Source organism: Lagenorhynchus albirostris, chromosome 7 (genome assembly GCF_949774975.1).
Source record: "Lagenorhynchus albirostris chromosome 7, mLagAlb1.1, whole genome shotgun sequence".
Taxonomy (NCBI): Eukaryota; Metazoa; Chordata; class Mammalia; order Artiodactyla; family Delphinidae; genus Lagenorhynchus; species Lagenorhynchus albirostris.
Genome location: NC_083101.1, coordinates 105976775 through 105991149, shown reverse-complemented (window position 1 = coordinate 105991149; position 14375 = coordinate 105976775). Strand labels below are relative to the sequence as shown.

Below are 14375 nucleotides of genomic sequence, written 5' to 3'. Positions count from 1 at the left end.
GCTAAAAAACCGTGATCACAGAAAAACAAGACAAGGATAAAACTGACTGGGCCATGAAAGAAAACCTGAAAAAAATGAACGTCTTTTTGTTTTAAAAATAATCTGTGAAGATTACATGCCAGAAATAGCTTTTAAGGAGCCATCTATATATTCTCTGGTCACTTGATATAATAACACATTCATACATTTTTCACAACGGAGCCTGCCCTTGACCCTCACTCTACCCTTCCTTACATCATCCACCCTAAGCTAAATGCTAATGGCCGTTCGGTCAGTGGCCACTTTCAGAGTGGATTAAATTTAAAAGTTTCTATTTAGACAGCATTCTGTAAGGTACATTCAAATTATTAACCGATAGATAATGAAATTGAAACTGGTGATACTCTTTTGGCCTAAAATATTGACTTCCCAGGCTGAAGAAGGAGTTTGGACAAGTACAAAGTGCCACTGTTGCTTTGGTGATCTCACAGTCAAGTCAACGTAAGACATTCTCCTGCACATTAATACCTGCTACTAAAATCAAATGGGGGAAAACGATAAACAGTAGGAGACGTCACTCCAAAAAGCAGTATTTTCCTGGCAAAAGCGGTGTCTCCGGAGTCCTTCGGAGCACTCAGGGAATGCACAGAAATTCACAAATCAATTTGCTAAATTGGCTTGGCTGGAAATCATGCTTCTGTGCATGGATCCAGCTGAAAGGCATTTCTGACTCTACCAGACTCTCCCAGGACTCCTGTAACCAGGCCAAGAGTCAGGGGACATGGTAAAAAGAGCGTGGACTTCCGGCCTGTTAGACCTGGGCTCAAATTCAAGCTCCACCATCTCTGGCTGAGAGACCTGTGATAAATCATGTGAGCTCTCTGAGAAGGGAATTACGTAATCCTACCAGCTTTACAAGGTGCTGAGAGGATTAAATGCCCAAGATATGTCAAAGAGGTGCACTTAGTTTGACTTTTTCAGTACAGCTATAAACAACCAAAATGACAGAAGCCCACCCCCAAACCCATCCACTCCCTCACTCCACTGCAGGCCAGGTGGACAAGCCATATCAAGTGAGGACAGTTTTGAAAACACAAATATAAAATGCTTGCACGAACTTAACCAAAACAGAGGCCTTCATTTAAGTATCTGGAAGAGCCAAACAGCAGTGCTAATAAGGCAAAAATCCTTAGATGTCAAGAGATACTCTATTTTATCACCTGTATAGTTCTGCACTAGTAGAAATTATGCACAGGATTCATTTCTTTTAAAACCACACCCCTTGGCCATTCACAGTGGGCTTCCCAGGGCTGCCTGAGGCCAGATGAGGCTTCAGCCCCAAGTATGGAAGATGCAGAAGCCAAGGGAAGGGTCTCAGAGCACCCCGTCAGCCTTCCCATTCTACAGGTGAGAAAACTGAGGCTTGGAGGGGGGATTTGCTTGCCCAGAGTCAAACAATGAAGGCCTTGGGTTAGGATTTTTAGGAAAGCCACTCTAAACCAAACCTTTGACAAAATAATAGTAATAATAATCTCGCCACGGAGCTTATTCACTGATATTTCCAATTCTGTGGCAAACAATGTCATCAGTCCTTTGGGAAGGAGGCTTTCCTCCAATACCACAACAGGGAGAAATCTATGACAGGTCAGTCTCATTTTACATTTCCCAGTATGACATGGAACCTAGTTTCTAACCTAGTTTCTAGGGGTTCACAAATCTGAAAGACAAAAAAAAATCATCAAAAGAACCCTTTGAACATTGATGTGACATTTGTTGTCTCCTGGTAACAGACACTGTGCTAGGCCTACAACTTAAGTGAGATGGCATCATCTGAACATAATTTCTCAGAGGAAAGTTAACAAATCAAATAGTTAGCCGACATCTTATAGTGACCATTGATGATTTTTTCTTCAAAAACCAAATTCTCCATTTAAATTTCTTTCTTTTTTTTTTTTTTTGTGGTACGCGGGCCTCTCACTGTTGCGGCCTCTCCCGTTGCGGAGCACAGGCTCTGGACGCGCAGGCTCAGCAGCCATGGCTCACGGGCCCAGCCGCTCCGCGGCATGTGGGATCTTCCCGGACCGGGGCACGAACCCGTGTCCCCTGCACCGGCAGACGGACTCTCAACCACTGTGCCATCAGGGAAGCCCTCCATTTAAATTTCTGAACATAATAACTCCTAATCACTAACCAGTACATTTTAAAAGGTGACAGCCCATACAGAGCAAGATTTACAAACACCTAGGCAGAAGTGGGTCCCTGTTTCATAACTCTCCAGCTGTTAATCATCAGTGATGACTAACTCTGGGATTAGGGAAACATTTTATCCTGAATATGCTAATTTAGAGACAGTGTTGTCAGGAGGCTAATTTCTGGCTCAAAGACACTTCAATGCCTAAAGCAGTTTTACATCAAAAGCCCTTGTAGGAGACTTCCATCAGGACCAGGGGAAGACGGAAGCTGGAGGGGGGCATGAAGAAAGGGGAATTCAGGTTTTTAGGATGAAAGAGATGATAGAATCTGTCTAAAGGCTAAGGGGAAGGAAGCAGAAGAAACAAACAAACAAAGGAATATGCTCAATTCATAATGGAAGAGAAAGAGACCATTCAATTTGATTATTGCTTTTTGTGGAATAACATCTCAAAACTCCTTGAATCCCAGCTTTAATAAAGATATATATATATATATATATATATATATATATATATATATATGAAAAAAATCCTTCCTGGGAAAGAAAAACTCAACTCCTAAATTATCAGGTTAATTCAGTGTGGACATAAGAAATAGTAAATACACAGTTTGATATTTGATTTGCAAAGTGAGAAAGGAAAGCATACTAAATTCTATAGAATGAGCTTTTCTGATCCCAGATATACTAAGAACTTGATAGTTTTTTGGCTGCAACGACTTGTAAATATCTAGAAGAGCCCAGATTTTGAAGCCCTGAGGACACTTGCTAAAACTCAGAAACTTGGCACTAGTCTTTGCACACAATTTGGGTTTTCTTTCAGAGTTGTTATCTTACCAAATAGAGCCATCTGTGTTCCCTCTGGGAAAGGTTCAACTGTTCTGTTGCCATTGACATGATGTTTGGCTAGAAAAAAAAAAAGAGAAAGAAAGAAAGAAACGCAAGTTAAGTGTAAAGTTCTACACACATACTAACACATGTCATTAAATGTGTCAGAGAGCCCAGTTCTCATTTTTAGTTAGCAACGGTACCAAAGCTCACCCTCTTAAGAGAGTTTCAACTATTTTGTTTTTAATCTCAGTTACAAAAGAGCCTAGAGATGGCCTGATTCAGGCATGGCATTTTACAAGTGAGCATGCCCAGACCCAAGCACGTGCAGAGCCGTGCAGCGGGGGGCAGCAGAGCCAGCCCAGCCTGGAAGCTCCTGACTCCCAGCCAGAGGGTCCCCTGTGTGCCAGGCCGTGCCCTGGACAACAAGGACAGCTCGGGATTCCAGGGTGCATTGATGTGGCTTCCCCTGAGGACTCCTGATGACCAGAAGTAAAGTGAGCTGTAAAGACAGCAGGGTAAGCCTGGGACCAATTTTTCAAGAACCAGAATAGCAGAAGACATCATTTCACAAGTCAAGCACTGTTCCAGGGGCCAGAGACGCTTGCCTTTTAACGACCAGACAGACTTGCATTCCAGTGTTTCTTACTACTTCTCATCCACCCTCGTCACCTCCACCAATCACCCTTCCCACCCGAGTGCATATCAAGGACTTAGAAACAAAAAGTGACCAGCTTATGGTTTTCCAACATGAACTTATTTTTATAACCCCCAAACTACAACCAGATAGAGAAGATCTGAGCATGGTCCATCTACGAGTAGTCTAAGAAGATCCTCAGGAATGTCTGAATATGGGCATTTATGTTGAAAATACATAAGAAAAGAATGGCTAAAACACTTTGACACTGCATCATGGTGCACTTATATTTTGATTTCATGGGTCACATTAGATTTATTGAGCTCTGCACAGGGCTCAGCACCAAAGCTAGGCTCTGAGGCATCTAGAGGGGAAGACTGACATGGCTCTTGCCCTCAAGGAGTGTACAATTATCTTCAAGAGGTAAAAATTTCAAGAGTGAACTTTACCAGAAAGCTTACAATTGTGTGCTAAGTCCTGGAGTGGGGACTAAAGGTACTGTAAGAGTTTGCAGCAGAGGGACAGCAAGCTGCAAGGCAGAGCCAGGGCCTGGAGGAACTGCAACTAGTGTCGGGTCTAAAAGGAGGAGCAGGGTTTGGAAAGGCAGAGGGTGAGGGAGCAACTCGAGTGAGAGCCAGGAGTAGATGCAACCAAGGCATCATCCTGGGCCAGACTAGAGTCTAGTCTGGGTGCAGTAGAGGAGACATTTTGAGAAGCAATGGCACTTCAGGAGGGATTGGTAGGTAGGCACCAGGTCATGGAAGGTCTTGAGAACCCCATCCAAATCCATGGGAACCCTAGGCAGCCTCTGCAGCACTACTGCAAATACTTTAGAACCTGAAGGCTTACGAGGCTCAGCCTAGCTAGACGATCCCTTCAGGATACCGTCAGTTCAGCGGCTTCCACGGATTCTTGAGGAATGGTGGCACTACCTGAAGAACAGACAGAACAGCTGGGAGAAGGCAAGGAGCCAGGCTGAACCAGAGAACAAGCCTGGCACCATCAGCAGATGCAAGAGGGAAGGTCACAGGTGGCCCTGGGACCTTGGACAGTGCTCAGATATGGTTAGGACCATTGGTTACTGAATCCAAAGGAACGTGATGGGGCTCCACATGGAGGCCACAGCTGTTCTACAGTTAGGACCCCAAAGCCCCTGTCAGAGGTTTTAAAACGTTTGCCTTTACACATATCAAGAGTTGTAAACCCATTCAAACTCTAACCCACTAATCCCACTCATAAAAATTTAATCTAAGGAAAAATGCGTGAGAAAAAGAAAAGGTGGTAGACATAAAAATATTTATTAAGGTATTACTGGTAATAAAGAAATCTTTAAAGCAACTATATATCCAGAAACAGAGAAATAGCTTAGAAAATTATAATTCACGATTTATCACAAGCATGGACTATCATGCAACATTTTAAATATAGAATTTGAGAGATATATTGAAATGTGAAAAAATATTTGGGATAACAGTAAGTGAAAACAATTCTATTACACGCTGAATGTAGACCATAAAAACTAACAAAAATGTGAATGCTTATGGGAAAAGACTGGCAGAGAAATATGCAAAAACAAAAATAACTAGGAAGATTATGCAAGATATTTATCTCTATCAATTGTCTTTGTCATTGTCAGATTCTTATTTCCTAGATGAAAATATGTTTGTTTGGACTTTTAAAGTCAACAAAATTATAGATTTCTAAAATTTTTTCTGCAGTACTTAGTTTCCCAGGACAGTCCCTCAGGACTTATGTATAGTCCAGTCGAAACACTACACACTTACCACAAAGAGTGTGGCCTATTTGACTTCTCCTCTGGGACAGCTCAAAAGCACCTCCAATGCAGCAGGATATCCTTCCACTCCAAACCTGACCCTCTTCCAGCATCCCTACCTCTGGGAATAGGACTACCATCCTCCTACTTTCTAGGCATCCTTGCCCATTCTCTCTCCCTCGCTACCCATATCTAATCTATCACCAAATCTGGCTAATTTCGCCTTCCAGATATCTTTAGAGTCCTTCCCCTTCTTCCCTTCACCATCCAAGCCACCCCAGTCCCACCTCCTATGGCCTCCTTGCCTGCACTCCTACAAGCACCTCTAGGTCTTCCACATCCCCTTTCTAATTCATTCTTCTCGGTGTCGCCACAATTATCTTTTAACTCTGATTATATAACACAAAGTCCCCGACCCTCTCCCCCACTTTCCATGGCTTCCCACTGCTCTTAGGCTAAAGTCAGAACTCTTTAATGCAGCTTCAAAAACCCACATGGTCCGGCCACCTCACTCCCTCATTCCCTCTACTACAGTCAGAGCTGCACCTTACACTTAGTCATTATTCCAGCAAGTAGACTACAAGCTCAGAGAAGGCAGGGCTCATATTGGTTCACTGTTTCCACAATTACAGCACACTGTGGGACCCAGCATAGGTGTTCAATAAATAGTTGCTAAATTAACGAAGGAAAACAAACTACTAAAACGTCTCTCTTCAGCCATTATGAAAGATGTATTATTTGATAGGCTAAACATATATCTCTCTTTATATGTACATGTGTCCCTTACACAAAAATGATCATTGAAAATGGCCACTCAGAGTCTCCCCAACCAGGTGGCCTGGAGATCAAGGAACTCCTCTGTTCTAGTCCTTAAATGCCACTCCTCTTCCCTTCCCATCCACCTACTCTCATCTGAGAAAATGAATGTGGAAAGACTGGAAATGCTACCTGGAGAGGAAGGAGGATTCACATGCAACTCTCTCCTCAGTGCCAAAGTTCCCCGCGACTCTGTCTTATCTTTCATTCTAGAGCCTGAGGCCCAAAGATAACAAGCGCTGTTAACTTGATTTTGCATTTTCTCCTGAACCACAGCTGAGCCTTACATCAGTCCCTGGACAGCAAAGACACAGCATTAGCCAAGGAGAGACAGCACAGAATCCAGGGCTAAGGAACAAAACTGCCTGACTCTGAATCTCAGCTCTTCCCCTTCCTAGCTGTATGACCTTCGCTTAGCAACTTAGCCTCGTTGTGCCTCCGTTTCCTCATTTGTAAGGCTTTACTCATTTGTACCTACTTTGTGGGTTGCTTTGAGAATCAAATGATTTAATATATGTAAAGCACTTAGAACAGTGCCTGGCATGCAGTACACATTACTTAACTGTTAGGCTAGTATTACCATTTACATGTGAACTTTGTTTTTCACAAGATCTGAGTCAGGAATGACAAATACATGGCACATATTTACTTCTCCTCCACTTTCATGCCCGTGGCAGACATCATTAATCAATCACAGCAGACTTTCATGATCCCCAAATATGACCACAAAATCTTTCTCAACTTAGCACCCCACAGAGTCTCTTATTCCTTCGGGGGGGCATGTGTGATGAAATCACTTTGTTATTCCTGGTCTAAGTGAATAGAACAGAAAGATGGTACAAAGAAAAGCCATTTTCTTTCTCATTTCTACATAATACATGGCAATTTTTAAAAAGACTCTTTGAAAATCTCCAAAACTCTACACAGCTTTACTGATAAAAGAATGGAGGAAAATCTGAGTGCTACTTTCCATTCCATGAGGAGAGAACGCGGAGTTTTAAAAACCAAGCAATGGCAGTGCCAGTCCTGCAAACCGAGGGCATTTTCCCATTGAAACTCTGCTGAGGCAAGTACAGGACTTGGGGGCCAAAGAACCAGAGACCCTTTAAACATATTCTAAAGGTCAAATAAGACTGGGGCTGGGGAGACTCACCTGGGAACCTAATCAGCATTTGTAATTTTTTTTTTTCAAAATTGGTGGCACATTTCACCACAGAAACAATCAAACTGACTAAACAGAAAAGTCACTCATTGACTGGGCACTAACTATTGATTACCAGCAGAGCATGACATGGAAACAGGAGGGGGTCTGTGACAGGGACATCTGTTGCCTGGCCACAGCAGGGTGGACGCCTCCCATCTGGCTGGTTGGGCTCTGTGGGAGCATGTTCTAAAGCCCCACGCTCCAGGAAGACAACCTCTACTGATGGCCATGACGTGTCCTCGGTCAAGGGCATGTGAGGACGAGGAACAGATTTCCATTTATCTTGAAAGCCCAGTGCTCGAGGAGCAGCGAGGTTAATTAGAGCACGATTGGGTCAAAGTCAACTATCGGAGAGATTTTGAAGGGGATTTGGGGGGCACTTAAAAAGCTTTAGAAGATGATACTGACGCTGTTTCTTGTTTTGTTTTGTTTTATGAATGTCTAATGCACTTCAGACTTTATGACTGTTTTCTTCCTTTAGAAAAATACAATAAAACAGTTCAATAATGCTCCTGCAATAATGCAAATGCAGACATAAACCAACCGGTGATTAGCACCACGTCCTGTGCTCAAGCTGAGAGCTAAAATTCCTATCTTCTGGGTAAGGTTGTCGGAGGGACTTATAGGTAAATGGCAAGGAAGTGGGGGACTGGAGGGTGGGCCCCCAGATCCTCAGGATTCTCCTGTAGGGCCAAGCCCCTCCAGTCTGGGTGACCATGGCGACACCTAACTGGAGATCCCAGGAACTGCTGCTGCTGTCCTGGGAGTCCAGGTCCACTGCTGGGCGCAAAATCATCCCAGGACTGGAACAGCTGTATATTGGACTGAAGCCTCAGAGCTGCAGACCATCTAGTGGTGCCTGTCCCTCCCTGTCACGTTATTCACCCCACAAAACCCAACACATACTCGTCCTGTGTTACTATCAGTCATTCACGCCGCTATGAAGCTCATCGGTGGCGATTAGGTTCAGTTTGGGGCTGGAGTAAGAGTGCATTTATTTCACGAATAAGGTAACACAAATCTGTCAGGCCCCCAAACCAAACATGGTCTCACAGTCCCTCCCCTTGTCTGTTTCCTTGTGGCTCTTTCTCTAGATCCCAAATCCTGGTGTCTCAAGGACAAGTCAGACTGGAACTAAGGCGGGTTCACATCTGGCCCACAAGCCTAAGCCTTGGACGAGGCTCTGTCTCCAGCAGAGGGTCCTTTGATCACACTGACTAAGCATCCTGGGCCCTGGTCCTGCCAAGGTGCCCTTCACAGCGCTGTAAGGATGAACTGATGACTGTTGATTTGGAAAGAAAGGGCAGCAGGAGTTCTGAGGATGCACCTGCAGCCCAGTCACCCAAATATAGGACAGGTGCACTGGGAGAGGTCAGGCGATGATGCTTCTGGCCCCCTCTGCCCAGAGGCACTGTGCTTCTGTCATATTTTTGTTCCTTACAGCGCCTGTTACTTTGGCTATGGTGTTTTAAGGTGAATGTTAATCCAGGGTGTACTCTGTATGTGAGGAGGGGGAGGGGGGAAGTTACATGGCGGTGGGCAAGTAACAGGGAGGGCCGACCTCTGCTCTCCACCCATCCTGTGTCCAAGGAAGCTGGAGTCCTTCCTACCGACTGGTGAGGTACACGACTAGAGGCAGGTGGAGTCTGTGGCTAGGAGAGGCTGGAGAGGAGTCCCCAGCAAAGGCAACGGCGCGAATGAGATGAAGGTCCCCCACTGCTGTGAACACCCGGAGGCGAGCGCTCCCCTCAGAGCTCCAGGGGGTGAGGAGGGCCAGCCCGCACTGCCTTCCTCCCATGGTGACCAGTGACTGTGTATCTAAGCGGGAGCTGCCCTAAAAGCAAAAAATACGTGATGGAAAAGGCAGGAAAATCAGATGAGAACATTTTAGATTGTAGCACTAAAACAAAAATTCACCTGTCATTGAGGATTTTATCCTTATGCCCCAGCCGCTCTCCTTCCTCCAGTTAATGCCTTTTCCCTTTGCTCCAGGGACAACAAACTGAAGACCAGCTCTTGGCCAGTGAAGGTGGTGATTCCTCGGGCTCAGGCAGCCTTGCGCCTCCGGGGTCCCCCTGCAGCACAGCCCGAATGGCACAGTGACAGGGCAGGACAGGGCAGAGCAAGGCTGGGCTCAGCCCCAGTGAGGACACGTTTGGTGAGGCATCAGCTCCAAATGGTGGAGCTTACGGCTCAGACCCACTAGCAGTTACGTGTTTAGTACGTGCCAGGTACCAGCTGCTGTGGGAAGAAAGATAAACTTCATAGACCCTACACTCAAGGAGATCCATTTAATCAACAAATTTATTGAGAGAAATCCTGAGAGGAGATTTCTGGCCAGAAGAGTGAGCTGAGGATGAGAGTATGTTTTAAAAATAAAGCATTATGCAAGCAGAGGACATTTTTACTTTTCGTGATGTGCCTGCTGTGTTTTCTGAGGTCTGCTCAGGGCACAAGACCACGAGTGTGACTCTAAACCCAGAACAGCAACGCCAAGTGCACAAGGCCTCAGACACCAGCCCTTTCCTGTTCCTAAGAAAAACTGGCCCAGAATGATCCTGCTGTGTCCCCACAAGACGGCACAGGCGAGTAAAGGAGAGTGACCACAGGGATGCCCACAATGAGAGGGCAGGAGGTGGACCAGATGCCCTAGAAAACAGTGTCAGAATTATTTCTGTATGTTCCTAAGCAGGCTTCCATGATTCTGTAAAAGACAGTGATTCCACTGCCAGAGAGAAAGTGGAGAAGACAGACTACACATAAAAAATTAAATATATCAATAACAAACACATACATGAGTAGATGCTCAACCACACAATGAGATACTATTTTTAATTCGTGAAAATGGCAAAATTACAAAACCAATGCCAAGTACCGATGAGGGTGTAGAGACACGGGCTTTATCATATACTGCTCATGGAAGTGGGAATGCTACAATCTACTTGGAAAGTAGTCTGGCAATACGCATCAAGAATGTCAAAAGCTTTTAAATTATTTCTACCTTAGGAAATAATCAGAAGTGAGGCAAAGGTTTCCAAAGATGTTTATAGCAGAACTGTTATAACAGTGAAAATCCGTAAAAAAACTATATGGCCCAACAAAAGGGGGATAACGAAGTAAATTGTAGCACAGTCCTCAGATGCAATATTACCTCATAATTTTAAAAGTATGATCATAAAAAGGTTTCTTCCACGGTGTCAGGAAATAGTAATAATATAAAGTGGAGAATAGCAAGAAAAAAGAGGAAATCTAGATCCTATTAGGTATATTTTCAAGTTGTACAAATCTAAATGTTTTCCTTTGAGTCCCATTCCTCTGTTTTCTTTGAGAAGGAGACAGAGCAAGAGAAACCACTGAAACTCTCTTAAGTGAGAAAAACCGATGAGCAGATCACTTCCTGCTTGATGGCATGAGGACCCTTTTCCTTCCAGGGTTTTAAGTACCTTGAACGCTCGCTTGCTCCTTAACACAAGGCCCCCTGGGTGAACAGCTCCGGAGACGCTCAGGGACTTCAGGACCAACTCGACCCAGCTGCGTGACTGCCTTATTAAATTCCCTGATGAGGCCACTGCTGCCGAGATGCGCAGGGCTCCGGAGCTTATGAACTCATGGGCAGGCGTGTGGGGGAAGGAGGAAAGAAGGCTGACAGAGGGACTTGGGGGGACATATCTGCTCCAGCAAGTCCAGGCACAGGGATCCATATTCCATCCAAATAACATCACAGTTCAGGAAACAATGATTGAACATGGCTTATGTGCCAGGCACTGGGTTTACTGTCGGTCATGCAGTAAGATAGTAAGACAACGCCTGCCTTCTCTTCATCCTTCACTGACCAGCACTACGCCTGCCCCACTTGTTAGAGCTGCTGACCAGGTACACCTACGGAGGCTCCTGTGTCAGCGGCACTGCCTACAGCTCTTTAACACATTCTGTTACCCCATGATTATCAGACGAGCATGAGTTCCCGATTCACACTGCATTATCCCAAGAAAAGCATTCACACTGCATTATCCCAAGAAAAGCATTCCATCATCATTCATTTCATTTTTAGAAGAATTCCATTTTCACTCGTGTAATACTGTTATTAATTACCACATTTAAGAATCATGTCTAATTTAGGCATCTGTGATAAGCATATAATATTAATTGATGGAAAAATTTCCACCTGACTTTTATGAAATCTCCCTGCCTCCTCTTAACACATGTAATTCCTAATGACTACCAAAATTAGACAATCTTGAGACTAGAAATTCCATTTAAAATAAGGTTACTTGAAGGATTAAAATCTACATGTCAGCTTGATGAATGTGACATCTCCGTGAATAAGTGTTGAAAACAGTTGTGTTAAAAACTGTGGCTGTAGGGACTTCCCTGGTGGTACAGTGGTTAAGGATCCGCCTGCCAGTGCAGGGGACACGGGTTCGAGCCCTGGTCCGGGAAGATCCCACGTGCCGCGGAGCAGCTAAGCCCGTGAGCCACAACTACTGAGCCCGCGTGCCAGAACTACTGAAGCCGGCGCGCCTAGAGCCCGCGCTCCACAACAAGAGAAGCCACCGCAATGAGACGCCCGCGCACCGCAACGAAGAGTAGCCCCCGCTCGCCACAACTAGAGAAAGCCCGCGCGCAGCAACAAAGACCCAGCACAGCCAAAAATAAATAAATAAGTAAATAAATAAAGGTGGCTGTACACCAAAATGATTTCTAAGGTACGTTTCCTATTGATCCTAAAACATATTTTAGATTTTGAAGATGAATGTTAAATGTATCTATAAAGGATCACACAGAGATCATACTTTTTAGTATTGTTGTAAAAATCGTTGCCCTTCAAAGACTTGGTGTCCCCGGCTTGCGTTGCTTTAGTCCCCTCCACGTCTACTACAGCGTTTGCCCGTATGAAAATAATCAGCGCTGTGCAGAGCATCCAAGTCCTGGAAATGTAATTAAAGCATGAGCCCCACAGAGGTACGCTCTCATCCCATCATCAGAGTCTAGTAACACTTCGGAGCCTCGGTGTATGCCTCTAAGACCACTGACTATGCTCTTACACACACTGTATACACACCCTGAGAGGAAGTGGCGCAGGGCTTGAGCAAAGCGCCGTAGCAAGCCGTGGTCTGCTTCCTCATTCCTTGTGACCAGGTCAGCGGCCTCCAGCAGGAAGGAGCCCCTTGACGGCGCAGCATCTGCCTGGAGGTTGAGTGAAGCGCGTCTGCTGTCAGGCCGCCGATGGGCAGGAATGGTCCAGTGACTCCCCTTCCCCCGTCTCCACCCCCGTGACAGTGATAAATGACCGGGCCCTCTGCTCAGCTGAGCCTGACGGGCCAGACCTCCCCTTGCAATCTGTCCCAGACCAACACCAGTCTTTCCCCCACAAGATCCTCCTCAGCACACCACACAGGCCGGCACCAGGGTAAGGCCAGGCCTATCTGCTTTCCGTGCCTGTTCTTTCCTGAAAACGAATTATGACTTTATTTCTAAGTGGAAGCTCCTAATCAAAAATGGAATATGTTGTTACAAGCCTTACAGGGAACTTGTCTCAATTATCTTTTGACATTAGAAATGAAGGAGATGCAGCTAAATACAAGACTTTAATTAGAAAGAAAGAGGAACAGTCATGGATATAAACATGGATGTCAATTTGACTTCCATTTAAATCAATACATTTTCAATTTATTAAGTTATTACTGTTGGTGGTGGTAAGGAGAAAGAGACAGAAGAGTCTGAGGGGAATAAAATATTGATAAGGAGATGGAACATTAACACTGACCATTAACAAGATTCATCACCGATTCGCTCCTACAATACATTTTGTTCATGTGCAAAGACAGTCATTTCAGGATTGTTTGTAAAGAAACTGCCACCAACCTTTTACATAAAATAGTCTATAATGTGGAACAATATGCACCATTATAAAGAATGAGGTAACTCTATAGGTAAAGACATGGAACTATCTACAAGATGCATTGTTAATTGGGGGAAAAAATCAACAGGCAAGATAATGTGTATAATATGCTACAATTTCTTTTTTTAATGTTCTATTTCTACCTTTTGAATTTTGTTCCATGTGATACATTACTTTCTTGAAAACAGAAATAAAAAACATTTTAAATGTCCCCAGTCTTTGCTACCCCGTGATTACCCCTGCAGCCTGAGAGCCTCTTCCCAGGGCTGAGGGCATTGCTGAGACGCACGAGTGGCCAGGGGCGGGCAATCAGCCCCTGGGCTCAGATCAGCCTGATGCTTACATTTTATCCAGGCTCAGGACGAACAGCCAAGATGATTCCACTTGTATCTCAAAGCAGCAGAACTGCTACCAGGCTTTAAAATTCTGGATAGTTCATAGTATCTTAAAAGGCCTCAAGATAGAGTTATCACTCCATTTCCTCTCTGAAATTGATCTGCCTTCTCCAAGCAGTATGTTAATTGTCCTCCTTTCAAAAGGAAAAGGATTTTAAGAGGATCAACCATTACAAATTTTAGATGGTATTAAAATATTATTTACCTAAAAATAAAAGGTATTTCTAGGTTTGACTTTATTTTATAGGAAAGAAGAGAGAGGGAGGGGAGGAGGGAGGGAAGGAGGCAGAGAGAGAAAGATAAAGTGAGGGAGGAAGGGAAGAAAGCAGGGAGGGAGGCAAGCAGACTGGTACATGAGCAGTACTTTGCCTTTCTGGAATTTGGTATGTATTTTAATTATTTCTCTGTCCCTCCTGTCTCTCATCCTTTCTGTTTCTCTCTCCCTTGTAATTTTTCTCCACAACAGAAGAAAAGGATATTTGAAAATCTATTTTAGATTTACTGAACAGGCATTATGCTCATCATTCATAATTTTAAAAGCGGTTGAAACATTCTATATTGCCCTCAAACAAAAAGATAAATCAAGTTTTTACTGTGAAACCTTCCACTGATTTCCAAAAAGCCGGTGAAATTTTCTTGAATTCGGCTC

The 14375-nt window shown here is 44.4% G+C and overlaps 1 protein-coding gene across 2 annotated transcripts in view; it reads right to left on the bottom strand.

The window, feature by feature from the left end:
• The window catches only part of MSRA (methionine sulfoxide reductase A), a 374255-nt gene that overhangs the window by 228165 nt on the left and 131715 nt on the right, over nucleotides 1-14375 (bottom strand). The window contains exon 2 of one of the 2 annotated variants that reach the window (XM_060153611.1): nucleotides 3008-3076. The exons of the other annotated variant lie outside the window; for it this stretch is intronic. Coding sequence (XP_060009594.1) covers nucleotides 3008-3076 — 69 coding nt within the window. The remainder of the gene's footprint in view (nucleotides 1-3007; nucleotides 3077-14375) is intronic. 2 annotated transcript variants of the gene reach the window in all.